This window comes from Diadema antillarum, unplaced genomic scaffold, assembly GCF_040938485.1.
Source record: "Diadema antillarum isolate AM-2024a unplaced genomic scaffold, OU_Dant_1.0 seq00001421_RagTag, whole genome shotgun sequence".
NCBI classification, from domain to species: Eukaryota; Metazoa; Echinodermata; class Echinoidea; order Diadematoida; family Diadematidae; genus Diadema; species Diadema antillarum.
Window position 1 is genome coordinate 82,420 of NW_027272173.1, and position 27,320 is coordinate 109,739.

A 27,320-nucleotide genomic window follows, 5' to 3' on the forward strand; every position below is an offset into this window, starting at 1 on the left:
ACTTAACAGAATGATGCTCAAGATTCCATATTACATTCCATTAGAGTATGTTTTTTTTTATGGCTCATCATTGTTTCATTCTTCTCGCAAAACAGAAATGAAATACTGTAAAAGTAGATATTCTCCCATGAGTAAATTTCAGCGCTCAGTTGGGTAAGATGAATTTAATGGAATCAATTACTAGAACATATGGCAAGCAAACATTTTTGCATGCTTTTATTTTTGTGTTAGTTTCTGGTTTTGCGAAATGCATGAAAATTCCACACCTTGAAATTTCTGCTTTTACAGTATTGTAAAAAAACAGAAGGTTCAGAATTGAGACATGACGTGTGTGTCTTTGTGTGTACACTTTCCAGAGAGAAATGAGAAATATGAGGGAAATATAATCAAATCAAGTAGTGAGGGGCTGAGAAATCGTTGACCACTGATGGTAGATTAAGGCATCTTATATATTCATGTCTTACCATTTCCAAGCTCAGATTTGAATCAGAACAATTTCTGCAAAGGATAAAGAGTATATTTTATAGTGGATGGAGGCTACTATATAATAATAGCCATAGATGTAAAATATTGGTGTACTGTAAACGTGGAAATTTTCGCGGTGTTGAAATTTTCGTGTATTTCGTGCAACCAGAAACTAGCGCGAAAATAAAAGCACGCGAAGATTTTTGCTTGCCATATGTCCCTGTGCGGGATATCTTGATTCCGCGGAATTAAAAACACGTGAAACTCTTCTTACCCAGCCAAGCGCGAAAAATTAGTTGCGCAAAAATATTCGCTTTTGCAGTAATAAGAGTTATGTATGGCTGTGGAATAACAAAGTCATATTCACATTTAGCAACAAAAAAATTACAGGAGAGAATATTTTCCATTTAAGATCCCTCCTATTTCCTGTGGAAACTGGCTTTGCTCCTCAAGGTTTGTTTAGATCGTGGAAGAAATATTTATCCTCCACACAATACTCTTATCTCTTCTTCTCCCTTGGCAACTGGCTTGGAGATAAAAGACAGAGGTCTATATTTGAGATTGTGATGTCCAATCTCCATTTAAGAAATCCCATCTTTTGGTCTCCTATGGCAACCAGCTCTAACAACCCCGGACGGGCTCCTTGCTCATGACTGACCCCCGAGATTGGAGAGCCAGCCGGACTTGAGGCTGGAGCTGAGACGAGATGAAAGCGAGGCCGGAGAGGAGCGAGACTTGTGCAGGATGGCATCCATGGGGGAGGGTGTGGCCATAGATGAGACCTGGAGGTGGTGGAGGAAGGTGCAAGAACACAATCACTTTAACAAGAAAAATACAAATATTTGTGACCACCTGGCTCAAAACCCAAAAAAGTAGGTCAAAACGAATTCCCCCTTTCTACACAGTTTTAGAGAGCAAGCACTAGGCTTTAAATTCTAACTTGTTAGGATTGGACCTTCTGACCCTTTCAAAATGTGATTGAAATAAGAGAGCTAGCAGGTGTAGTTTCATAGAAAATGGGGAAAAGAGGACATAAAGATTGGGGTAACTCAAGCATGCTGTGCAGAAGGATCAATGAAAGTGTTCTACTTCTCAGTGAAAGCGGTGCCTAAGCACACCTGTCTGAAAAAATATGGTCAAAGAAAGTGCTATTACCTTGATTTCTGTTTTGTTTTTAACAAGCCCCAAATTTTGATAGTATGGAGAGAAATATTACTCTCCGAAGTAAGACAAACGTAACTAGAAAAGTCACTCTGGTGACTGGTACATGTATGCCTCCGCCATCTCACTTTATTCTCCCAACAGGTGTGTGTATAGTACATATTGACAATAACAGACAAGAGTTTCATGTGACTGGCAAGAAATGGAAATGACATATTTTCAAGTTTGACAGCACAACCCCAATTAACCTGTTGAGGACGGTTTGATTTTGCTACAACACGCATTTTCCATAGACACTTGCCCGAGTATACTCGGAACTCGTCCTCAACGGGTTAAGAGAATGAGGTGGGAAAAAGTGGTAGAACATAACCAGTTAAAAAGAACAAGAGGAAAATTACAAACCCTTAATAAATAATATAACATAATGAAGGGAAAGTAGAAACATTCCTCCATGGTGAAACTCCAAAAAACAATGTTTTTGATTTTAAAAAAAAAGGAAAATCAGAGACTGTGCTGTCAATAAGATAAGAACAAAAGAACAGGGAGAAGAAAAGCTTGAAGGAAGATGATAAGGAAGAGGAGGATGAGAAAGAAAAAGAAGAGAATGAAAAGGAGGAAATGAAGAAGAACAAGAAGCAGAAGAGGAAAGAGGAGAAAAAGTAGAAAAAAAAAGGGGAAAAGAATAAAGAGTAAAAGAAGGAATAAGAATACAAACCTGTGGCTGTTTCTGCCGAGCCAGTGCCGGCTGTAGGGTCAGCTTGCTGGTCTGAGAAGAGGCTGTGCTGAGGGGCAGAAGGCTGAAGCGCACCTGGGGACTGGACAGTGGCAGGACATTGTGCTGTTCCTGGTAGCCGGCTGCTGATGACCGCTGACTCGAGAACAGGTGCTTCTCCGGACTGGTCAAGAATCCCAACAGGAGCTGGTGTCATGAAGAGTGGAAAATGACAGGTGAATTAATTCTATATAACTCAACTTTGATGTTCTATCAAAATTATACAGTACTCTACTTTTGCCAATACTAAAGACAGCTTAATTTCGACACTATTTCGAACAACACTAATAAAAACAAAATATCAAATCCTACACCACAATACACAGCTCAAACAATGACTTCACACAATCAGAAATGAAGAATGTGATAAAACTTTTTTGTATGTCAAGGCATACACTAGGTTAGTAAATGCTGAATTCAGGACCTCGTTGCTAGAAACTAAGAAAATGATAATTGTAGATGAGCCTCATTTTGAATTAGCTGAAATAATCCCTATAAAAAGCCAGCAAATCATTAGTACATAGTAGCAGTCAACTAAGGCAAAGTATAAACAAGAGACCCACGGGTCTAGCGCTCACCTGAGTATCGCAAGTTCACCTTTCACGCAGTCACTAATCTAAAATTATTGCAATAAGGGCCCAAATTTTTAAAGATTCCTTAATTTTGAGGGGATTGGGGGCCCCCTGGGGCCCTCTGGGTGGGGCATGGTGCCCATGTTGATAAATTGAGATCCTAACCCCCTAGGGATACTACCTGTCAAGTTTGATAAATATCCATCATGAAGTTTTCAGGAAGAAGATGAAAATGTACAATTTAGGCCCCCATTTGGACCCCCGATCACTCCCCCCTACCCCCAAGAGGGGAACCCCTGGATCGGCTATGAACAAACTTGATACTACAGTCATAAATAGTATTAACTTAGCTCTATCACTCCTGATTCTAGAGAAGATTTTTAAAGATTCCTTCATATTGGGAGGTTTGGGCCCCTTGGGGCCCTCCAGGTGGGATACGTTGCCCATTTGAACAGATTGATATCCTATGCCCTTAAGGATACTACCTGCCAAGTTTGGTTAAAATCGGTCATGGGGTTCTCAAGAAGAAGATGAATATGTACAATTTAGGCCCCATTAGGACCCCTCCCCACCCCCCTCCCTTGGGTCCCAAGGGGGGGGGGGGGGCACCCCTGATTCCGCTATGAACAAACTTGAAACTACAGTCATCAATGTACTAGCTCATAGTATTAACTTAGCTCTATCACTTCTGGTTCTAGAGAAGAAGATTTGTAAAGATTCCTTCATTTTGGGGGGTTTGGGCCCCCCTGGGGGCCCCCTGGGTGGGGCATGGTGCCCATTTTGACAAATTGAGTTCCTAACCCCCTAGGGATGCTACCTGCTAAGTTTGGTGAAAATCGGTCTTGGGGTTTTTGAGAAGAAGATGAAAATGTAAAAAGTTTACGCACGCCGGACGCCGGACGCCTGATGAAGGGCGATTGCAATAGCTCACCTGAGCCGAAGGCTCAAGTGAGCTATTGCAATCACTAATTTACTGTCTAATTACATTTATCCAAAAAGAGTTCCTCACTTACCGAGCACCTATGGGCGTGTCTGTTTAGGTTGGAGGTCATGTGTGGGGTGAAGACATCCAGGTCAAAGGGGTCAACGAACCCTTCCAAAGTGTCCATCAGTCCGTGCAGCAGGTCGTTGAACCTGGCCTGGTCTTTCTTGTCCTCGCCCCGCCCCAGCATGATGCTGCCGATGAAGCGGATGTCGAAGAGAAGCTGCAGGGCCTGGGGCTGGGTGAGTCGACGGCTGGCATCCCTGCCCCTGGGGGATTTCCCCTTCAGGATGGTTTGGTAGGTGTGGAGAAGACCATCACCTGTAGCTCTGACTAGCTCAGACACTAGAGAACTGAAGGGAACAAAATAGTAATTTCTGCATCAACTTTCTCCACTTCTACAATCATAGAATGAACAACAAATTGTAATACATAGGAATATGTAACATAGGGTTTTACCACTTGGTTCCCCCCCTCACTCAGTTTTTTTTTTTACCCCGGTAGTGGCACCAAAAATATAAACTGGGCTCTTTCACTTTTAAAACATAGCGCCGGCCCTGAACATTTCCTTTAGCAATGATTTTAAGATATCGTTCAGCATGTTTGTATTGGGGTTCTATCTTCTTTGAGGCTCTTGTCTGTTTTTAATACATCTCTACCCATTTACACAGAAGTATGAACAAAACGGAATAGAAAAACAAATCTTTGGAAATATCATAAATGATTAGACTCTGGAAACATAGGCATGCAAGACTGATATTTATAATGCAAGTATGATATGTGATATGTCCTCTATATGTGGGATACAAATTCATGTCTTAGAAACATTATACATCTAAGACATAAAACTTAAAAGAAAGTCCAAAGATTGATCTGAAAGGAATGCAGCTAGACTGATTTAAAAGTTTTAAAACATTACAGGAATATACTACTGTCATCTTTTATTTCTTCCAAATAAATCACTCACAGACACTGCACTCCCCTTTTGTCCAATAACAGACTACATGATTAGAATTAAACAAGGAACACAAGACATAATCCTGAGCTACAGCAATTAAGTATAAGACTTTGCAGACACTTTGGTCCGTATTCATGAAAGTGGTTTAAATGAAAAAAAAAAATGGTTTAAATTCAGTCCACGGACTAAAATAAGCATGAAATAAACATACATGTACCTTTCACATGCACATATCAACGAGCAATTATTATTGGATGTCTTCTGGCATACACAATCTGTCACATGCCTGTACACAGAGGAAATTTGCACAAACCATGAACTGAATTTAACTCTTTATGTGCCATAGTGGAAACCCCCCGTGTGCCACATTATTCTGAGACACCAACGTAGTCTTGCGATGAGAAAACATTCTGTTCTTCATATCTATATAAAGTTGTATAGATTTCTTTTAAATTGTAGACCAAGTGAGCAAAGATGTAGAGAAAATGCCAAGCTTTCCATTGATGTAAATTCTATGACAAATCTACGATTGCTTTTTTTTTTTCCGTTTGGGCAGGTTTGTGCGTTTGAGCAGAATATGCGAAGTTGGCACACCGTCCACTGAGTTGGACGTGCGAACGTGGCACATAAAGAGTTAAACCACCTTCATGAATACTGGTCTTGGTGTCTTTATTACCTGGAGAGGGCATGGCCACCAACACGGTTGATCTCCTCACACAAGCCATATAAGAGGGACTGTACATACCAAGATGACTGTAAAACAAGACAGAGAATGTTATGTGTATTTCTAGGAAAGTTTTCTTCTTGTAAGTGAGTTTGAAATATTTGATGATTATTTCAAGTAAAACGTTGCAGTCAAAACAACTCATGAAAGAATGTCTCCTGCTCTTCACAGCATTTTGTGACAAATGACAAACAGTCAAACAAACAATCCACACAAACCAAGAAGCTAATTTTGGCCTACTCAACTCTCATCTTTAACAGTAGAACTATATTATATGTAAACATTGTTTGCAACAAGAAACCATTTTTTTTTTTTTGGATGTTGCTGAAGATTAGAAGAGGGGCAAATACCATTACAAAATACAAAGTGTGTACATCAATCATGGTATAAGTGAATAAATGCAGTCAGTGTGCAGAGGCCAAAGTCACGTAAGTTTTTGACAAATGTATGATACATGTGTGGTAGACAAAATATGTAGGGTCAATATTGTGTATGTCAAAGTTAATTTTCCCATCAAAACAGATTCAAATAATGCAGAGTTGACAGTGTATCAAACTAGGTCTAAAATGTCAGGTATCTGATAAGGTGCATGGGGAGCAGGATTCAAAATATATGATATGATAAATACCTGGACTGGAAGACGTATCTTGGAGGACACTTTCTTGCCATCTTCAGTCTCTTCTTCAATGTCGATGCTGTCCCATGCCTGCAATGGAAATCACATGAACACTATTGTGCTTAGAAGGGACATCGTCAGCGCATCGTCTTTTGACTCTCATAATTCACCTCGGTAGCTCTCATTTGGCAAAGGAGGAAATCTTTTATTAAATCATGACAAATCTGTAAGATATGTCACAGAGATGGTAAAAACTTGAAATGTCAAGATGTAAAAGCATGACATGTAAAGATATCAAAAGTCAACTACAATGATTTTAGAATCGAATGGCTCATTGTTTCAAACTTGTTTAGAATCTTTATTTTAAGAATTTCCCTAGGCTGAAGAGGAAAATGTAGTGCCCAGGCAGATGAAAATTATTAGCAATTGCAGCTCAAGCTGAAGAAAAAGGAAAAAAAAAAGATAAGGCTAATATAAATTACATCTCCTGTCTCAAGCACGGAGAGGAACCCCCAATAAGCAAAAAGGTAAAAACACAAGAGAATTCATGCACACAAAATATTCAAAGAAATTATCAAAAAGAGGACTTCTGGCCAAAGTACGAATATAGATCATGCATTCAGAGTAAACTAGTTACATCATTCCTATATTTTTTCAGCCCATGTGTTGAATGTTGGAAAGAAAATGTGAAAGATACAACTAATGTTGAAGAGAGCAGACAAAAAGAAATATGCAGATTAATAATGTAACACAAAAGAAGAATCTTTCTAACTAGTTTTGAGGCTGCTTCTTTCCCTTCCTATCTTTTCATTTCACTTTTGTAATCAATGAGTTCCACATCAAAAGGCCATCTCCATCTATTCCTTCGGAGCACACAAGCCTATTCTTGCCCAACTTCTAAACTCACCGTCGAGTTTTTCAGCAAGGCAGACGGCGAGGTGTCAGTAAGGTTGTCTTTGAACTCTGCCAAAAGCGATGTACAGGTGTAACGACTCCAGAGTCTAGGCACGCGGTGTGGAAAGGATGGAAAACAAAAACATCACCGAGCATTGGTCACGGCAATGTGTTCAAATCTTATGTAACATCAGGAGGATGTGTATTTCCATTCACAGAGTACAGAAACGCTTCATAGCAGCATTTGTTACTACGATTATTCTCTGCTAGTAGCCATCATATGATCTCAAATTAATCACCACCAACAACAATAACACATTGAATGGTAAGTTATATTGTATCCTCTTGCTTATAATGCAGATTTATACAGATTGTTAAAAAGGAAGCTACATCCTCAGATTTTATCTAAACACATCTGGCTTTCAATTTGTCTACAAGTAAACTCAAATTGCCTTTAAACACATACTTTGATGATAAAGATGTCACATTTACATTTCAAACACCCCTTTTCATGACTCAATTTCCAAAAACACATGTGTTGCATCAGGCTCTTCAACTAGCAATTACACAAAGGCAATTTATTGCTTTCCTACATTTCACATGAGTGAACTCACAGTATTTCTGAAATTTATGATGTTAGGAAGATCTCCTTCATCCAAAACATGAATATAGGTGGTGGTATGGGCACAAATTTCTTACAGACTATAACTTTGGTATTTCTTATATGAATATGCATCAGTTTTCAATGCTTAGTGCATACAAATGTTTAAAAAAAAAGTTTAAAAAAAAACAAAAAAAAAAATCTGCAATAATCAACAAGCAAACACAGCATTGGTATTTACAAATATGTTCATATTCATCAGCTTTCTCGTCTCTTCCTGCATTCCAAATACACATGGAATCTCTACACAGACTTATGGCTTGGACTCTAGCTCGCAGGTTCCTATAACAAACTTCACATGAATGGACAGCTCTGAGTGAACAACTTACTTGTAAGCCTCATTGGACTGAGACAGAAATCCTGCTTTGGACTTGCTCCACTCATCATCTGTGGACTAGTATTGTATAGGAAATAAAACAACATGTCAGACAGAGCATCACAAACAAAGTAGCTGGACATAGACAATATCTCAGAAGTAATGATAATAGTGAATAGAATATGATCTTCTTTATTCTGGGTAGCCTCTTCAGTGTTGCCACTGTTTTACCAGCAAGTGTTGCCTTTAATACCCTAGTGTTCCAGAAATCTACTTATGTATTGAGCTCACGAAACGCATGATAGTTAAAATCATCTTGTCCAAGGAAGTAGTAGACACTTGACGGCGTTTGAACTACAGGCATTCCATTGAAAGTCAAAAGCCTTATCCGCTATGCCACAGTACCCCTACAGAGCAACTAATGTGGTAAAGACTAAGTGAACATATCTCTGTCATTTACAAACTTACTCAAAACTAGTTCATGACATATGTCATGAAGACATAATTTACATGGGATATCACATTCATTAACAGCAAGAGCAATAAAAATCTGCCATATCAATTAGCATCCAAATATCATTTTTCCTATAGCCTTTTCTTTTTTAGCAGTGTTTATCATGACTGACAAAACTAGCTGAGGAAATTGACTGAAAAAGCTATTGATGGTTTGTTTGGAAACTAATTCATCACAGAAAGACAAATGAATATAATATAACAAAAGTCTAATACAGTGTGACTGTTCTTCAAGGCAAACGTCTGTGTATATTGGCTCATTGAACACTAATGTCAATGTAAAATTATAAAATATGAACTTAATTGAATTTTAATGACACAATGTCTACAGTTCTTTACACCTCTTGGAGGTCCAGAACACATTATAACAATCCTAGATATTATGTGTTTTGTGATTATTTGTAAACCATTATTTCTTTTTTCCACACAATCACCATTCACTTCCCTGGAGAAGGTATAAATTTGTACAGAATAATGAAACTACTGCATATACGGAATACTTTGTATGGTTTTTATTTTCATGCATTTTGTGAGTCAGTTGCTATTTGCAAATTTAAAAACATGCAAAATTTTTAACACAAACAATTCTCCATTCAGTTCTGTCCACCATAATCCCAAATTTTACCACTCGCGAATTTGTCGGGAAGTCCTGATTCATGGAAAATTAGACTCGCTAAATATATGGTGTATACAATAGTACAAACAGAGTGTAATACACTCTTCATGGTCTTAGGGCATGACATGACATGATCTGTAAATTACAACAATCGCATATTGCAGAGACTCCAACCCCAAGCACCTTCCGATCTGGAGACTCTCCCGCCTGAAACCCCTAGCAAACAGGAGACTCCAACTTATTGTGCACGAAGCGCACATCTCGAGCGCGAAGCACAAAGTTCCTTGCGGCCGGGGTCCAGCTCCAGCTTTAGGGTTCTAGATGCTCTCTCGTGCTATCTAGAGCTCATTTTCAACATACGATGACACTAAGCAAGAAATAATTTCAAGCGGGAGACACAGAGCCAGGGCGGGAATAATCAAATCTCAAGCGGGAGAACGGGAGATTTTGCAAAAATGGGCTTTCAGCGGGAGATCTCCCGTCGAAAGCAGGAGAGTTGGAGTCTCTGATATTACCGTCTGCTTTCTAAGCTAGAGGTAATAAGGCAACGGCAATGGATAAATGACTGATTGAGACTCACCACTGATGATTTGCTGTCCCTCTTGGTAGCAATTTTGGTTCTTATTCTGTACACGGAATAATTTGATGAGGTGTGCAAAAAAAAAAAAAATTGATCATTATATGGCAAACTTTAACACCTAAGTGTCAAAAATTAGCATTTTTTATTTGATATTTCATGCATCTGACAAAAATTTTTATACAAAGCTGGACAATTATATCTCACAGACACTTGATAATTATTCCTCATAAAGATGTTTCTTTTGGGACATGAATTCAATGTTACTTTTTGCAGGTTTGACAGCATTTATGCATCAAAATCAGGAGATTCCAAAGAGCTATCAGGGCATCATGCATCTTAATAGCTGTGGTATAGTTCCTAAATCAGTAAGACTTTTTATATTCTCTTGTCATGACAAGAAAATTTGTCTAATTCACCGGGAAATCTCTGGTCTCAAGAATCAGGGAAATATGAAAGCTCTGCTATTTTCTCTGAGGGCTGACATAAAGAGCTACTGGTAGCACCATTCTGCTCAGAAATCCTGATACAAATCCAACAGATTCCATAAGAAATCAATGAATAACAAAAGAAATGTACAGTATGTAAAAGAGAAAACCATATACACTCAGTTGCTAAGCACCTAATTTTTGTCAAAAGACATATATTTTGCAAGATATTTTTCCTACCTCTGCTGCTCCGATCTCCGATCTCTCTTCTCTGTGATCAGGACAGCCTGCTGGAGGTGGGGCGAGAGTTCTGTCAGGGCAGAGCACAGACGACCCAAGAACACCACCCTGGAAGGGGGAAGGACAAAATGAAGTACCAAAAAGCACCTTTATCTCAATTCATGACACTTTCTTCAGAAAAATCAATCATGAAATGACATGAAATTAACCATCAGGGAATAATACCAAATCGAAAAGGAAAATGGAAGATGTTTTAAATGCACACAGCAATATATAACAAAACAAAAAGAAAAAATATTAATGGCAGTTCCTTTCCATGAATAAATGTAATTGCAAAGTGTGCATAACTGGTGTATTTTTATACTTTCAGTGTGTAATTCTGCTGATTTCATAGCTACTGTAAGAAATAAACACTGAACAGTGACGTTACCAGACATTATTTTGATACAATCTGGACATTTCTGTGGTTATGATTCCGTGTTGTTACAAGTACGATGTTTGTTTGAAGTAATGAATGCCTTACCTGTTGATTGTACCAATAGCCTGTTCCTCAAGATTGGCCTCATGGGCTACATCAAGGGCGCCCTTACAGTCAGTCAACTCTTGCTTGATGTGCTCAATTAACCTGCAAGACAACAACAAATGAATACTGGTAATAGTGGGTAGGCATTGGTTCCACCAAGAAGAGGAGTTGTACTATATACTGTATACACCATATATTTAGCAAGTTTAATTCTTCGTGAATTGGGACCTTCCGCCAATTTTGCGAATGGTTAAATTCGCAATCATGGAGTATAGCAATGAATAAAGAAATGTACACATCCACTTCACAGTTATGTCAGGATTACAGATGATATTTTTACATTTTCATATTTGTTTAAGAAGTCACACTTTCTTCTGAACATTTGTGTTATTCTTTGTTTACAATTACTATGATTACGAGAACACCACAGAAATCAGCATCTCCTGAAAATGTCCAATCAATAGCTACTCGTAAAAATATCTATGCAAAAATATCAGCACAGTTCAGTAAAGTAGTGTGCAAAGTTTGGGCCACCTACCTATTGACACACTGTGTGCAGGCGATCTGAAGGAAACTGTGGAGACTGGTGGTGTCGGCGTACTTGTCAAACGGACCCTGGGCCCCTCTGGAGGTCGCTGTCTGTTTGTCACTCTGCTGCTGCTGCTGGGGTCTGTCCGTCTGTCTGTCTGTCTGTTTGTCTGCGTAGCATCCCAAGTCTTCCAGCAGGCTCTTCAGTCTGACGTCGATGAAGGAGCAGATGCTGGAGAGAGAATGACAGGAGGAGAATGAGACAAGAAGGTGGTAGGTTGGATAACTTTAATAATAGATTTTTTTTGGGAGGGGGGGATAGAGGGGATATGTACAGTTGTATGTCTGTAACCATAGTTTTTCTCTGTATATATGGTCCTGTAAATCCACAGATTTAATGTTTTGTTTCTTTTTATTCGTTATGCTGCATGTGGAAATTTATTGTCCTATACTGTAAGAGTGGAAATTTTCACGGTGTTGAAATTTTCGCACATTTCGTGCAACCAGAAACTAGCATGAAAATAAAAGCACGCCAATACTTTTGCTTGCCTTATGTTCCAGTAGTTGATATCTTGATTCCGCAGTATTAGAAACATACGACACTCTTCCTACCCGGATGAGTGCGAAAAATTTGTTGCGGGAAAGTACCCACTTTTACAGTATTGTCTATTTTTTCATATATCTGCATTCATGGGTATGTCTGCGTTGTATGTACATCACCACATGTGCACTCAGGTTTAACTTTCTGTAAGGGTAATGTTTAATTATAGGATTGTAAGGTAATATGACATCAATATGACAGAATATTCAGGCTTTTAATATCTTGGTTACTTTTTTTTTTACTGTGAGTTTTCTGTAATCATACATTTTCTCTGTACTCATGGCACTATCAACGTCTGCAGACTTACTGTTATGTCCTTTTTCATTTGCAATAAAATCGAAATTGAAATTGAAAAAACACTGTTCACCTAAAAAAAAACACACACACAAAAAAATACAAAGCAGACTGATAAACACACTTAGTTCATGGTTTGCTTACCTCTGGGTCTTGGGAGTGAAGGCTCTTGCCTTCATGTAGAGGCTTCCAGCATCTAGGACATCCTTGGTGGACGGCCCAGCCTGCCAGGCCAGGGGACTGGGCACGTCGGAAGCCAGCTCCGTCCAGGTGTGGCTGGCCACGTCCAGGTCGGCTGGAGAGCTGTCCGTCTCGCGAGAGGCCTGGATGACCAGCTGGTGGCTGTTGGTCAGCGTCTGGTCAAGCGACTCCTGAATGATGGCCTGACAATCAGACCAACAAAAAAAAAAAGTCACAAATGAATACTAAGTTAACGAGAGCAATGTGGTCGGGTGTGTATACAGTATAGTCAATACAGTATATTCCTGGGTATATCACACCTCCTTTCTATCACAAAGTCTGCAGTGAACATTGCCTCTCCTGAATAATAAACTGGCATGTCAATAACATAACATTCATCCATACACTCAACAAATCATTGCATAGCAGAAACATGTGACATATAATTGACGAGCTTCAAGAAAATCTTACACGTTCACACTTCTTTTTGGATTCACTCTCTCTCTCTCTCTTTGTCTGTCTCTCCTTCCCCTTCTATATATGACACAATCCACCAAGTTGATACCATTTGCTGACTGGTAGTCACCTGGGGTGAACCATGAGGGGTCGGCATCATTCACCCATTTTCTTGTGTAAGTAGGTGGGTAGACCACTTCACCAGGTTAGCACCAAGGTCTTTAAGATGAATGAATGAACAAAGTGGGATCTTTAACGTGCAGGAGTCATGATTCCCTCACACAAGGCACATCCATTTAATGTCCTACCCCTGCTGTTCCACCATTCATTCATCCATGCATTCATTCCTGTAAAACTTAAACCTTTCAACCTATCCTATGACAAGCCCATCATAAGCTCACCTGTATTCTGGTCAAGAAGAGAGGTCGCACAAACTCCCCCCACAGGCATAGAGTGCGTCCAAGCACCCTCTTAGCAACTGTGTTTAGAGGAATATCATCTTCAGCCTGGAATGACAACAAAGAGAATAGAGACATCACAAAGATTAAACCTTTCTGAGCCAGGGACTTTGTCCAACGTGTACAATACTATTGGTTTTCCTGTGACAATCATTGCTCAAAGAACACAAGGGGTTAAAGAGGAATTCACAAATTTCATAGGAATTCAGACGTTTCGTAGGAAATATCGTAAGAATGCCCCACACACTTCATTGTCTGCTTTACACAACATCATTATATGCATGGCATACCTTTATGTATTATGTATTATGTATAAGTCCTGAACAATGATCTTCATTCGCCGAAAAACAGTAAAATCATCACCTCTTTTCCATACTTGATCAATGGTGAGTCAATACCCAATCTCCCCACCAAAAAAAAGAAGAAGAAAAGAAATGAAAACACACAAAAAGTTCTCATTCTGAAATTCAACATCTAGCAGTACAGACCTAATCAACTGTCTACAGTTCGGATTGTGGAGTGTGTACCACTAAGTTCATCTTGCAGAAGGACAACCCCAGCAAAACACCAAAACAAACAAACAAACAAACAAACAGACAAACAAACAACACTGGTGTCCAAATTGGCTCTTTTTCATAAAGCAGTTTGCAACAATTGTAACATAATCTAACTGCACCATGCGCAGTAGCGCAGGGGTAGTAATCAGTCAGATGCAAGTATTTCAGTTGTTGCCATGGTAATTGCAGTTACGGACAAAAAAAAACTTGCAATAATTACATATCTCGTCAAGAAACAGGCCCCATGAGAGGGTTGGTATCACTTACCTCCTGGAGCAGGTCCCATACTGCATCCCTGATGCTGGTGAGGCCTCGGATGGAGGTGACGTATCCTAGCAACTTGCTGATCCCATCATGAACATCACTGATGCAAGTCTCTACCCACTGGGATACGCTCTCCTGGACGAAAGAGGCAGCGATGGGCGTGGCAGCAGCTCGGAGCTTGGGGTGGAACTCTGTTTGTTGGAGGTTTTTTTAAGAATAGAAAAAGGAAGAGATTTCAACAGGATATTAGCCACTTTATCATCACATACAGTCTGTCTGTCCCAATGAAGAGTCATACATCCATCTCAACAACCCAATGTTCATTCAAATTAATGATTCTTGCAGTGAGTTGTTGTCTTTAAGTGATTGCCTCTGCCAAGGAAGGAGGAGGTTATGTGATCATCGCCATTGGTTTGTCTGCCAAATAACTCAAAAAATGTTAACTGATTTTAATGAAACTTGCAGGAAAAGTTGATAATGACACAAGGAACAGATGCCTACATTTTGGTAGTGATCTGGGAATTTTTATGGATTTTTGAAGGATATTCAATCTTTTGGCATACAAGGTCAATGAACTTTGGAGTTCTAGCTGCGCGTACTGGAGGTTTACATATGCGCACTAAAGTGTGTGCTCTGCTGATGATGTAAACAAAAGACTCCTATATTGGAAAATTGCACGCATGTTTTGTGGAAATGAGTTGCTAGCTTGGTGGAGGTCTGCGCTCTCAAAACGCTTCTCTAGTTGACCAATTGCCCTTAATCCACACAAATACAGATTATTCAGTATTTTTAGTAAAAGTCATGATAGCCTGTCTAGCAAACAGGAGGCTGTGAGTTCAAATCCCATCCTAGTATTAAATGCCCATGATTTTCTTTTTTTTTTATCATGGCTACTACTTTGAACATTGAATGATCCGGGTTTATTATGTTGATGAAGGATAATTTGTCAATCAGCTTTAACTAAATTTCACATTCCTTAGAGACTGTTGACAGTATGCAATACTTTTATTCAAAATAGACGAAAAATAGAAATGTCGCTACGGCGACTGGTGTATGCCTCCGCCATAATGCATGGTTCTCCTAATAGGTCTATAGTACAATGTCTTGACAATGTGTGATGACAGTTTCACACAATTGGCAAAATATTAAAATGACAGGTTTGCCACAAATGTGCTGAATGTTCACTTTCCTAGAACTAGGTTCAATTGGATGAATGACTAAAACGTCAGAGTGCAGGTATTTGGGGGAACTGATGATTTTTACTTGACTTTTGACCCTTCTATAAGTTTATGCATTGAGTAATTTTCAAGGTATTGAGAAAAAGTATAATTTCAGTATCAAATGGTAAAATAGTATTATCTAAACCTGGCCTTTGACCTTTGACCCCACAGTTCCAAAGAGAATCACTGTTAGGTAGAACATGCATAAATATGTAAGTTTCATGATAATACCTTGAGTTACTTTTCAGATATGGAGGAAGAAGTGCAATTTAGCACTTTCACTTGACCTTTGACCTTTTGGCAAGAAACTTCCCACAGAATATATATTGGGTTATACATGCATACATCAAGTTTTTAAAAAAATCCTTCAGGCATTGCATAAATATAAGGAAAGTAGTGATATTTTGAGGAGTTGACCTTGACCTTTGACCCCCTGACCCCCAACTTCCCTAGATAATTACTGCCCATCGGTACATGCATATATACTAAGTTCCATGAAGATACCTTGAACCATTTGCAAGATATGGAGAAAAACATGAAATTTCAACCGTTTTTTCCACAAAATAATCTGTGACCTTTGACCTTTGACCCCGTGACCCTAAAATCCAAACAAAGTATTATCCCCCCAGGATATACCCTCATACCAAGTTTGATGCAAAACCACCTCATGGTTCTTGAGATATCGACAAAAACAAAACGGGACAGACGGACGTACGTACGTACGTACGGATAGACGGATGGACGGACGACCCGAAAACATAATGCCTCCGGCCACTTCGTTGGCGGAGGCATAAAAGATGAGCTTTGCAGATATTCTACTACTATGAAAAGAGTGATTTTGAGCTGTTGAGATGATACTGAAATATGTAAGCAAGAAAACATATGAAATGGCGCCAGAAAGAAAAACTTGAAGCAAACCTGTTATGTGGGACGGGAGATGCTTGGAGAAAGTGCCCACGGCTAGTTCCTCAGCAAGGACAGTTTGACCATCTGGATGGACACATGAGTATATCATAGTACTTTAGATTTGATTGATCACATAAATATATATGTACACACACATACATACATAACACTTTTCATATTCTTTGAATCTCATTCATATGGAAATCATACAAATGTAAATGTACAAAATGATAAATACCTCATGTAAGGATTCAACTTGATCATGCTGAATCCAAACACACACTCTCTTGAACATAAATATACTTCTACCAAGATCTTCCCTTCAGCTTTTTATGACAGACTACCAATGTGGGAATAATGTCACTGTTTGCATAAAACAAAATAAGGATGATACTGATGAGTTTGCAGGGCTTACATAAAATAACCCGCTTGAAACTCATATAAACAATGAAAAAGCAAACTGTCTCTTTCACTACGCAACACAATAAGAAACAAAACAAAAATAAATTCTCACTTCAAAATGTGACTAGGGGTGCATTCAAGTGCTCTTGTGAAGTATACTGTATTGTACCATACCAGTGACTGACAGTCGAGCACTTGAACTCTCCAGAAGTGTACCATAATGTAACATACTGTTCTGTGCCAATAGTGAATCACTTCCCAATGCCCCCCAAAAGCACGCCATACTGTAACGTTACATAGAGTGCTCAAATGCAAAGTGGTCTAAAAGTGTACCATACCAGAAATTGGCATAAGAAGAATATGTGTATCACACACTCATCATAATACAAGTGGTTGATTCTCTTTGTTAGGAACACCTATGTAAAGTGAAGCGCACAAGGTGAATATCCCCGTTGCTACAAAACCTGTGACCCTTCTGACTTTACTCCAGAAATAACTCATGACGAACACTATCTCCACAGAGTGCTCGAATGCTCCATATGTGGCATGGTACAGTATTGTATGGTAGGGTATAGCATGGTTTGGTTTACTTTTGAGGGCTCAAACACGGTCAAAATTGTTATCATCTGGTTGAAATTGAGGAAAATATAAAATCTCATATTCTGTTATTCCAAAACTTGTAGGCAAGAGTAAGTTACTGATTCATATGTCCTTCAGTCTTTCCAAAATTCTCCAAAGAATAAGTCAATCACACTTAGTTATACCACATCCTAGACAAAGCTTAAAATTTCAATATTTCAAATAGCAAAGAGATAGTTTTGAAAAATTACATCTGTTCAAAATCTATTCTCACCTCCACTTTGGGTCACCTTGTTGAGAACACTGAGAAGCAGGTTGCTTTTCTCTGTAGAAGACAATGAAATAAAGACAAAACAAAACACAACACAATTTAAAAGAAAAATCGCAAAACACTGGGATGCATTTCCTGTTTCATCACAAAAAGGGTGGACAGATTCCTGATATTTTGGGATTGTCATGACAACACTTGGCAACCATGAATTACACAGGGGGTGCTACAGACGTAGAAGTGTTCATCTATTAATCTGACAAATATTGATGCGTGGGTGTTTCCTCACCATCGTCTTCCCCCTCATTCTCCTGATGGTAGAAGACAGCATGGATCTGCCTTAGAGTCAGGTTGATGAGGTTTGTTACTCCACACACCTGTCTCTTCACGCTGGTGTCTGGTTAGGGGAAAAAAAGTAGAAATAAACATAAACTAGAAATATTGGTTACCATGCAATGCCAAGTATACCTGCACCAACTTATGTTCTTTTAAAAGTTATTGGAGAGATGAAACATTTCGCATATCTCTCCTTTAAAAAAACATATCTATGCAAATTTCAATATTGAAATCTTCACTATAACCGGTACAGCATATTATATAGAATGTACACAGGTTAACTTTCCATATTCACCTTTTCCCCTACAAAAGCCAAAACAACAAAGGGCACTGTCACAAACAACAACAACAACAACAACAACAACAACAACAACAACAACAACAACAAACAAGCAACAAAAATTGACATCTTGATTGTCCGATGACAAAATATCCATGGTAAATCTGAGTGAAAATGACCAAGAAATGTGGCCGGTAAAATGCAACCACAATTTTTTTTTTTTTTTTTTTTTTTTTTTGGGGGGGGGGGGGGGTGCATTTTGTCCTTCAAAGTTTTTGTCTTCTTAGCAAGACAATGACAAAGTTTTACAAATGTATCTCATTGAATTAATGCCAGGTGGCTGGAAATCTATTGAAATTGCTCAGCAGATATTATGGTATGTACCATTAATCCTTGTTAATGAAGAGTCCAAATTATTGCATATAGGTTTAAAAACTGATCACAGGATTTAATCTGTATTTGGCCAAGGCAAGCCTACTGAATCAAGTGAAGAATCCAAAGATAATATTTTCTGCGTGTGCATCAAATCATATGCCAGCTGGATTACTGGGTATGGGTATATACAAGTGGCTTATTCTCTGTCTCAACTATGACTAACTACACTTAAGAAACTTAGTCCAGTATTTATGAGGCTTGTCATGTTTTTTGGCATTGTGGCTTATGATGCTGTCATGAATGGTGGCAATGCCACGTTTACAGAGCACACTATGGACACTGCTTACCAAACTGAGGTGAGCTGAAGGCCTGATGGACTGCATTCTGGGGGGGGGGGGGGGGGGGAGAAGGAAAAATAGCTGATATCAACAAAAACTTTACAAAATAATCAGCGATGAAAGAAACTTCCTCATTCATGTAAAAATATCAAAACAACATTTTTTTTTTTAAATCTTACTGCTAATTTTTATTGCAGCTGTCTCCTCCTGATATTATCAGACACAGACAAAGTTACTATCTTCACCCAAGAAAGGGCATGGTGTATCAGCAGAGTGATAGGAGCTATGTGTAGAATGCACAGAATACTTGCCCTAACACTAACATGAGGACCTAACACTGCGTAGGTGGTCCCTTTTGTCATGTGACCAGTCACATGACAAAATCAATGAGCTCCCTACCATCTGTCACCTGACACTCTGGCTCAAAGATTTTCATCATTACCCAATCACAAACAGTGTGCTGCTCAATTAAAGACTGGAGAGAGTGGCCAGAGAAGTGCCACAACTTCACACAAGTAGGTTCTGATTGGGATGAATCGTCTCTTGAGCTAAAGATGCACATCTTACCAGATAAATTAAAATTCTACTGCAGGCCAAGACTATCAAAATATTTTGAGACTGACCTTCCTGGCGAGGAGGAACTCTGTGAAGACCTGTCGAGGTGAGGTGTCCTCAAGGAGCATGATGGCACACAGAGACTTGGCAATCTCCTTCAAAATATGAGGGCAATCACTACGAGTGATTTCACAAAACATGTGTACAGTGCACTCATCATATAACAAACACGCTTTTAATAAACTTCTCGCTACAATGGAGTAAAAAATTCATGTCCCCAAACTATCATCTTTACATCTTTATATACTTTACTTTTTGCCTTAATTAACAAAATGTTGAAACAACAAAAGAAAACTGCCGTTCCCATGGATGTTGCTATAACGGGAGTCATATGTATTAGAAGAAAGAGGCCCAACACAAACAAGAGACAGGGGTGGGGTGGGCAGTAGTGGGTATTAGATAATTAAACAAACATTTCTTCCACTATTAATTACTGGTGAAGCTTGTCATCTGATTTGTTGTTTGTGAGTGTGAGAGTATCTTTGTCTGTTTTGTATAAAACTTGTATCATCATGTAATTCAATATTTGCAGATACCTTCATTTTCTCTCCTCTGTAATTTGGTGTTTTGTTTTGTTTTTAATTACGGAAAAAGGGACCAAAATATCTGTGAATCAATGGAACTGAAGTTTTCATTTAGAAATCTACAAACCGATCTACAAACTGATCAGGGAACTATGAAAACATACCTTTCTATCAGACTTAATAGAAAATTGAAAAGTTAGATAGGTATATAATCACATACATGTACACTCTAGAAACTTACCTCATCAGGAGCATCTGCATTCTTCAGGACATTCCTGCAACTCTAAAAAAAGCACAGACAAAAACACAAAAATTTGTACACCAAAAGAAATCAGCAAATTGTGAAGTAACTTGCTTTTAATATTTGCAACCTCTACTGAAGCAATCAATAAACTTTTTCCAAGTATCTTGGCCATGTTATTTGCTTATGTTGTGTATTACTTCAAAATTACCCAGATAACATCCATTCAAGAAAATTGCCTGTAAAATGGGTCAGTTGAGGGACAGCATTTACACTTAGTGTTAAAGTCACAACTAGCTTAACAAGTGAAAAATTATCAGCCAATGTCATACACATGTATATAGCATAAAACCTTGACTTTACACCTTGTATAAGGAAAATAGGAGGAATGATCTGCGATTGTTGGTCTTATACCATCTACCACCCATTATTCAGGGAGAAACTTGACTTTCCATCAAGGTGATCCATACCTGTAGTATGCTTGGCTTGAAGTGGCAGATGGCAGCCCACTGCCTGGACAGCACCGGAAACCACTTCAGAAGCTGGGCAGACTGGTGCGTGGTCGTGTCTAGCTGCAGACTGCTCACTATGTGGCATGCAAGCAGGTAAAGCTGGGTGGCATGTAAGTGTTCACCACTCTCGATGTCACTCCAGATCTGCACACAAGGAGGGTCGATCGCAAGAGTTAACATGTTTTGTAATTTTCGGTAATTTGTCTCAAACTTTCACTGACAAGTCAAATTAACAACCTCCTAGGTATGAATTGAATTGTATTGTCCAATACAAAAATTTATTGTTCACTGGTTGACACTTCTACAGAGTGTACACATAATTTATAACATAGAAGTAAATAACATTGAAGTCACTTCACAGTGATGCAAATTACCAAGCATGTAGTACATTTCATTTTGCACAATCAATACAACAAAATGCATTATAGATTGATATGAAATACATGTAAGGGGTTGACCTCCAAAGTGATAGAAATCAGATGTCTATAAATAGGCATTAGGATCAACACCTTATCATACTTCAAGAAATAAAATACAATACTCATCAATATTACAACAATTCACATCAGTTTTATAAACACTAAATTACACAAACATAAACAATATCATAGGTAAGTAATTGTAAGTAATGGTAAGGTAAGTAATGTTAATGGTAAGACGTATCTTACCTTCTCTGGAATGTCAAGGAGTAGTTTGGTCTGTGAAGCGATCGCATAAAAGCCTGATGACTGAGATCTGAATCAAAACATATCAATCAACTTTTGATTTTCAGTTTGAAATGTGCAAGTGGTGTGACATCATGAACATAATTGATGACACTTTGCAAAGCATGACACATGCACATGAAAGTGAAATTCTTATCAGATGTGGTAGTCAGGAGGCATTTGACTGCATTTCTGATTTGTTAACAATTTAAAGGGATGGTATAGTATTGGTGGAGATGAGAATTGGGCTTGTAACTTTTTGCAAGATATCACGAAACCGCTTGTGAAATAGTACAGAGCATTCCATTCTAAGAGGAATTCAAAGTTTATTTGATGAAAATCGGTTTTAGAATGGCTGAGAAATAAAAAAACAAAGTAAAACAAAGTGATCAGAATAAAAGGTGAGTCCCACCTTTTATTAGAATTGCTCTGTTTTGGGTATCTTGGCCATTCCAAAACCGATTTTCATCATATAAACAGTGAATTCCTCTTGGAACTATATGCTCTTTCGTATTTCATAACAGGTTTCTCATTATCTCACCAAAAAAGTTAAAAACCTGAAGTTAGGTCTCAACCAAAACTATACGATCCCTTTAAAACATATCAGCATGGCTGAAATTAATGGCTTAGCATGATGCTGTGTTCAATACATTGCGCTCCCATTATAATGAACACGGCTATAACAAAATTTTAATGAAGTAAAAATTCAGGTCCCCAAATGTATCTACATAGTGATACATAGTTTATATGTTTGGCTATTATAAAGTTTTGATACGACAAAAGGAACTGTCAATCCTGAGGGCTTTGTTGTCATCTGAATCAAGCATCCACTGCTTGGCTGTTGAAAGAATACTCACAGAGTCTCCCATTCAGTCTTTTGTCAAGTAAGACATGGAAATGTAACGCCAGAGTTACTGCTTGAAAGACATTATTTGGAGAGACGACCGCTCTTTACATACCCTGAATTGCCAGCCTTCTTGGGTGATATACTGATCCCTTTGGTGAAATGAGTCTTCTGCAAGTTGACACAGTGTTTCTGCATATCTTGGATGGAAACAACAATCTAAATTGGAAGAAAAAAAGATACCAAAAAAAAAAATAATAATTGTTACAAAAATGGTAACAAGAAACAAATTAGAATTATTGAGTACCCTGCCTGCAACTATTAAAGAGCAAAGGAATTAAAAGTTCCCTAATTGGATGAATATGCTCAATTGATACCATATGCCAATTGCTTTGAGTCACCATTTTTTGCATAAAACATGCAAGCATCACAACAATACATTATTCTTTGCTGACTAAGTGTTTCCAATTTGCCATTGGCATGAAGTCCAACATAACACGGACCCTCTAACTTGTACTAAGACAGAATGTTCTGTTTACATTAAAACCATGTTTGTCTTCAAATATATCAGCTTTTTTTGTGTGAGTTTAACGGGTCTTAAGCCCAATTTCAAAGAACCACATCAAGAATTATTTACCCTTTTATTTCAGGGTATGGTATTTTCTTGAGTGAAGGCAAAAAAGTCCAAGAGAATGCACATTGCCATGACATGCTAGTAATGCAGAATGCCATCAGTATGTTTTTGAGTTGAAGCTTTTACTTCAACTGCAAGATACTGCAGGAGATGAGAGAAGAAAATGGCAATTTCATCCTCTCACTGTAAACAATGAGGTCTGCTCATATCTTTACTACATCTGTAACAAATGGCCAGTAGCCAACATACCTTCTCTGCACAATTTTTCATGTCTGTAATGGTGTCTGCAGCCTCAATCAGATCCCTGTAGCGCTCACTGGAAAATAAAAGTAGAGAAAAATATTCAAATAATGGCATAATATGATAATTCAAGATATTCAGAGACAAATATGTGTACGAGAAAAGCGAAACCTGCAAAGCAAAAGCCAATATAAAGCTGACCGCTTAAAATAAATGATAATGTATACACGGAAATATTGAACTCACTGGCTGATAAGGCATGAAAGAGGAAACATTTCTTGCATCGCAGCAGTCCCTGTCGTGTCTCAGAATATCTTTTTTTTTATTCGCGTTTTCCAAGAATTTTGTTCTCAGTAAACTCAGTAAATGGTAACGCAAGAGCTGGCAAAATAAATACACAATAACAATAATTGTTTCAGACCATGTATCTTATCAGGGACAAGGATTTGTCTTGGGGAGTGTGTGTGCACTGAGAATAAATAATATCATAGTGACATTCTAAAAGTTTTGGTCCTGGTATGTCTTGTAAAACTGTTACCATACATGCTCACAAAGCTTACATCTACTTAACTGAAAGATTTGTTTTAAGATATTACTCACCCAACCATCTGTCGTAGGTCCTCTTTCTTTTTCTCAATGTCAGCCCTGCAAAGAAAAATTATTTGTGGGGTGCAGATGTAATGCTTGTGAGCATATTACTGTCTAGTGAGTCATCCCTCACCTTACTTTAACTCTCTATGTGCAACATTCGCATGACTGACTCAGTCAATGGCGTGTCAACTTCACAAATTTTGCTGAAAAGCACAGTCATGTACAAATCAATTGATGAATCATAATATGCCACTGTACATTGAACGCATCATAGCCAAAGCCTAGTCATGAAATTTACATCACAGCAAAGCTTGAACTTTTCCATACTACTTTGCGGTACTGCATTTCTCACATGAATGGTTCTTTAAAAAGTTAGGTGGCTCTGAAAAACAGAATATTTCCAAAAGCACTTATGTGTTGTAGTCTCAGGATAATGTGGCACACAATGACTTAAAGCATAAACAAAATAAAAAAAAGAAGATGATGATGATGGGAGATGAACCATTAATTCCTTGGCATTCATTCTTACTCATTCAACTAAAATTTTCACCATCTAACAGAAACTGGTACCAAAGGCTAGATTTTGTAAAGACCAGCAATAGCATGGTGTAGCGGTTTCCAATATCTCTGTATTTTTTACTGTCTGGCTGCCGTCAATTATGCTGTCTGACAACCCAGCATTCTGTCAACATCCACGCGAACTTTCTTTGTGCGCCGACACATGACAGGTGCGCACTACATTCTCCGCCTTTGTCATCGTGCCGAGGTACGCGTATTTCGCATTCCAACAGTAGTCGGATTTTCATAAACACACCCCTTGTTTTGCTGTCACGGAAACAACCTACCAATTAGTGGCGAGCTGTACACCTTCACCAGCCAATTACCACTCTCAAAGCTCCTGTCCCGTGACACGTTTTTTCCGACCACGCTGTTTCATTTCCCACGCTTCCTCACTTCACGATTAGCTTTCATCCTGAGAGCACGTTCTAATCGTTGGAGTCACTCACGTCCGCATACTACGTCCGTATGTACTTCCCACGTCTTCTCGCGCTGACGATACCTCGCGCCGTGGACTGTCATTTCACACGGATTGTACTCGATACGGATACGCACACTTTCCCGGATTTCGTACTTCGCGGCATTCGCTGCTATTCACATCGCGGCTCGCCCTTTCTTCAGGCTACACTCCAACCTGGGGATCTTTACATCGCTACATTCAACGCGATCGGCGCCTCGTTACATCGCTGCATTCAACGCGATTTGCGTCCCATCACATCGCTGCTTCGGTCCTGCTAGCGTGCGGCCCGTGGTGTGCAAACTCTACCACAACCAGCTAGGGACCGTGCAGTTCTTCCATCCAGCGCCCCAGCGGTGGACTCTACCCTCGCTTAATGTGCTAGCCGCGGCACTCAGAGGATACTCCACGCTGCCGCTGGATCTTTTGTACATATTTCTATGGGACACTGTCGTCTTCGGACACCCTAAGTGCATTCGGAGTTAGTCCATATTATTTCGGGAAGTGCAATACCCATTACAAGGACACTGTTCACCTTTACGGGTGCCCTGGTGCATTACACTACTGTGTAATGTGCCTCATAATGTGATGTTGTATTTTATGTTCTGATTAGTTATTACTTAAATTTTCAAAACAGCAGGAAGTAGGTGAAAACTCACTTCTTTTATAAACGTAGCTTTAAAATCTGGCAATATACACGTACAAATATATCATATTACTTTTTCCCTGCCTGAAAACATCATAAATGATGCATTTCTAGTTTCATTAGACTGCTCTCTTCTCTGTACTTAAAAAGAAATGGAAGGTCATATATATTTCTTGTTTGTATAATTTCTAGCATGTGCATATTGCACAAATCTTGAGTACATGTGGCCATCATCAGGTGCATACAAACCTGGTCTCCCTTTCAAGTTTTCTAATTTCTTCCACTGTATATTTCTCAAAGAGATGGCTGGTGCTGAGGTCTGCCATTGACATGTGTCCTGATGGGGAAAAAGAATAGAACACTTTAACGTTCTATTTGATATTACCAACCAAAACAAAGTATTAAGACATGTCATATTTGCAGCCCAAAATGTAGACTAGATCTAGTTCAAGTTGATATAAGCAACTGGTAATCTTGTCTCACTGATGATTCTGTCCAATAAAAATGAGCATTAGACAACAACAAAAACTTAACAAAGCCATAATATTAATAGTGTACACCAACGCCTGGATCGTGCAGAAAGAATTTGGTGCATGATGAGCCATAACTTACCAGAATCACAAATGAATGAGACTGATACGAATATGTAAATATACATGTTATATGTATTTCCCATTATGCAAGGCAATTATTATTACTAGCAGGTTATATCTATCAACAATCACGCCATTCACAGTGCATCACAATTCATATTTTTCACTGGATTTATATATACAATATTCAGTGTCTATGAAAAATTACTTTTCCAGATCCATGAAAAATGACTTTTCGAGATCCATAAATCTATGTGTTATCACCTAATCTAAAAAGAAAAATCACCACACCAACTGATTGAATTTACCTCAATATGAATTATCTATATAACCACCGCAAAGGGAAAAAAAAAATCATTCCAAACTGAAAGGATTGCATTTTCTGGTAACTGGGGACTTTCCCCCCCCCCCCCCCCCTTGTCTTCCCGACGGACTTCAGGACGCTTTGGTGGCATACATTTATCCAAACAATAAAGATCAAAGTTGCCCCTCTTGCCTACGGAGTTAATATGTACAGTAGCTCTCAATCCCACACTTGTCACTCCACAGCACAGCACAGTAAAGCCGAAGCTGTCTACCACTGCACTGCACTGCACAACAAGTAATGAGGTGAACACTGCACTGTGACCTCACATAAATATTAGCGAGTGGGACTGTACAATATCATTTCGAGTCGTATCGACGAATCGGGGCTGAATTGGTAGCAATCTCTGCGAGACAACAAATCCATAATACGATTTCAACTTACCTGCTGATCTATGACTACCATCCATTATGGTAAACAGCTCGTGAATAATCTGGAGAAGAAAAATAAAATGCTAGTTCTGTGGCCCGACGCACACTGCAGTCAGTTCAACCCCTCCGACACGTCAGCTACCTGTCGACACGATAAAACCCGTGTTATGTTAGTTGGTTGTAAAGGAGTCTGCGCCCAGACTACTTCATGCACCACTCACTGGAACTGGGTGCATGTATAGTCTTGGCGCAGACTCCTTTATGACCAACAAGGGTTTGTGCCTGCAAGCTAACTTGACACTGTGAAAAAAGAAAGAAAGAAAGAAAGAACAAAGAAGCTCTCCCCGATCGGTCGCCCCCAAAATC

The 27,320-nt window shown here is 38.8% G+C and overlaps 1 protein-coding gene across 1 annotated transcript; it reads right to left on the reverse strand.

Moving 5' to 3' along the window:
* Positions 1-1,101: 1,101 nt before the first annotated feature.
* On the reverse strand, positions 1,102-27,086 carry LOC139709258 (conserved oligomeric Golgi complex subunit 1-like). The gene is made up of 27 exons (XM_071621209.1): positions 26,968-27,086; positions 25,876-25,963; positions 23,975-24,019; positions 23,384-23,450; positions 22,616-22,719; positions 21,621-21,687; positions 20,911-21,096; positions 20,441-20,482; positions 19,684-19,770; positions 19,070-19,106; positions 18,021-18,128; positions 17,738-17,788; positions 16,495-16,566; positions 14,360-14,547; positions 13,479-13,583; positions 12,586-12,824; positions 11,557-11,778; positions 11,019-11,120; positions 10,496-10,603; positions 9,834-9,876; positions 8,135-8,199; positions 7,158-7,251; positions 6,263-6,340; positions 5,587-5,663; positions 3,984-4,305; positions 2,342-2,545; positions 1,102-1,247 (listed from the first exon to the last, which is right to left on the reverse strand). Exons 1-27 carry the CDS (start codon positions 26,990-26,992, stop codon positions 1,113-1,115), a joined length of 2,961 nt encoding a protein of 986 aa, XP_071477310.1. The 5' UTR covers positions 26,993-27,086; the 3' UTR covers positions 1,102-1,112.
* Between the last annotated feature and the right edge of the window lie 234 nt (positions 27,087-27,320).

Coding starts and splice junctions, on each gene's coding strand:
- LOC139709258 (XM_071621209.1), bottom strand. CDS start 26,992: ATGGATGGTAGTCATAGATCAGCAG. Junction 14,548..16,494: donor TCTCCCGTCCCACATAACAG/GTTTGCTTCAAG, acceptor TCCAACAAACAG/AGTTCCACCCCAAGCTCCGA. Junction 2,546..3,983: donor GACACGCCCATAGGTGCTCG/GTAAGTGAGGAA, acceptor TCATGACACCAG/CTCCTGTTGGGATTCTTGAC.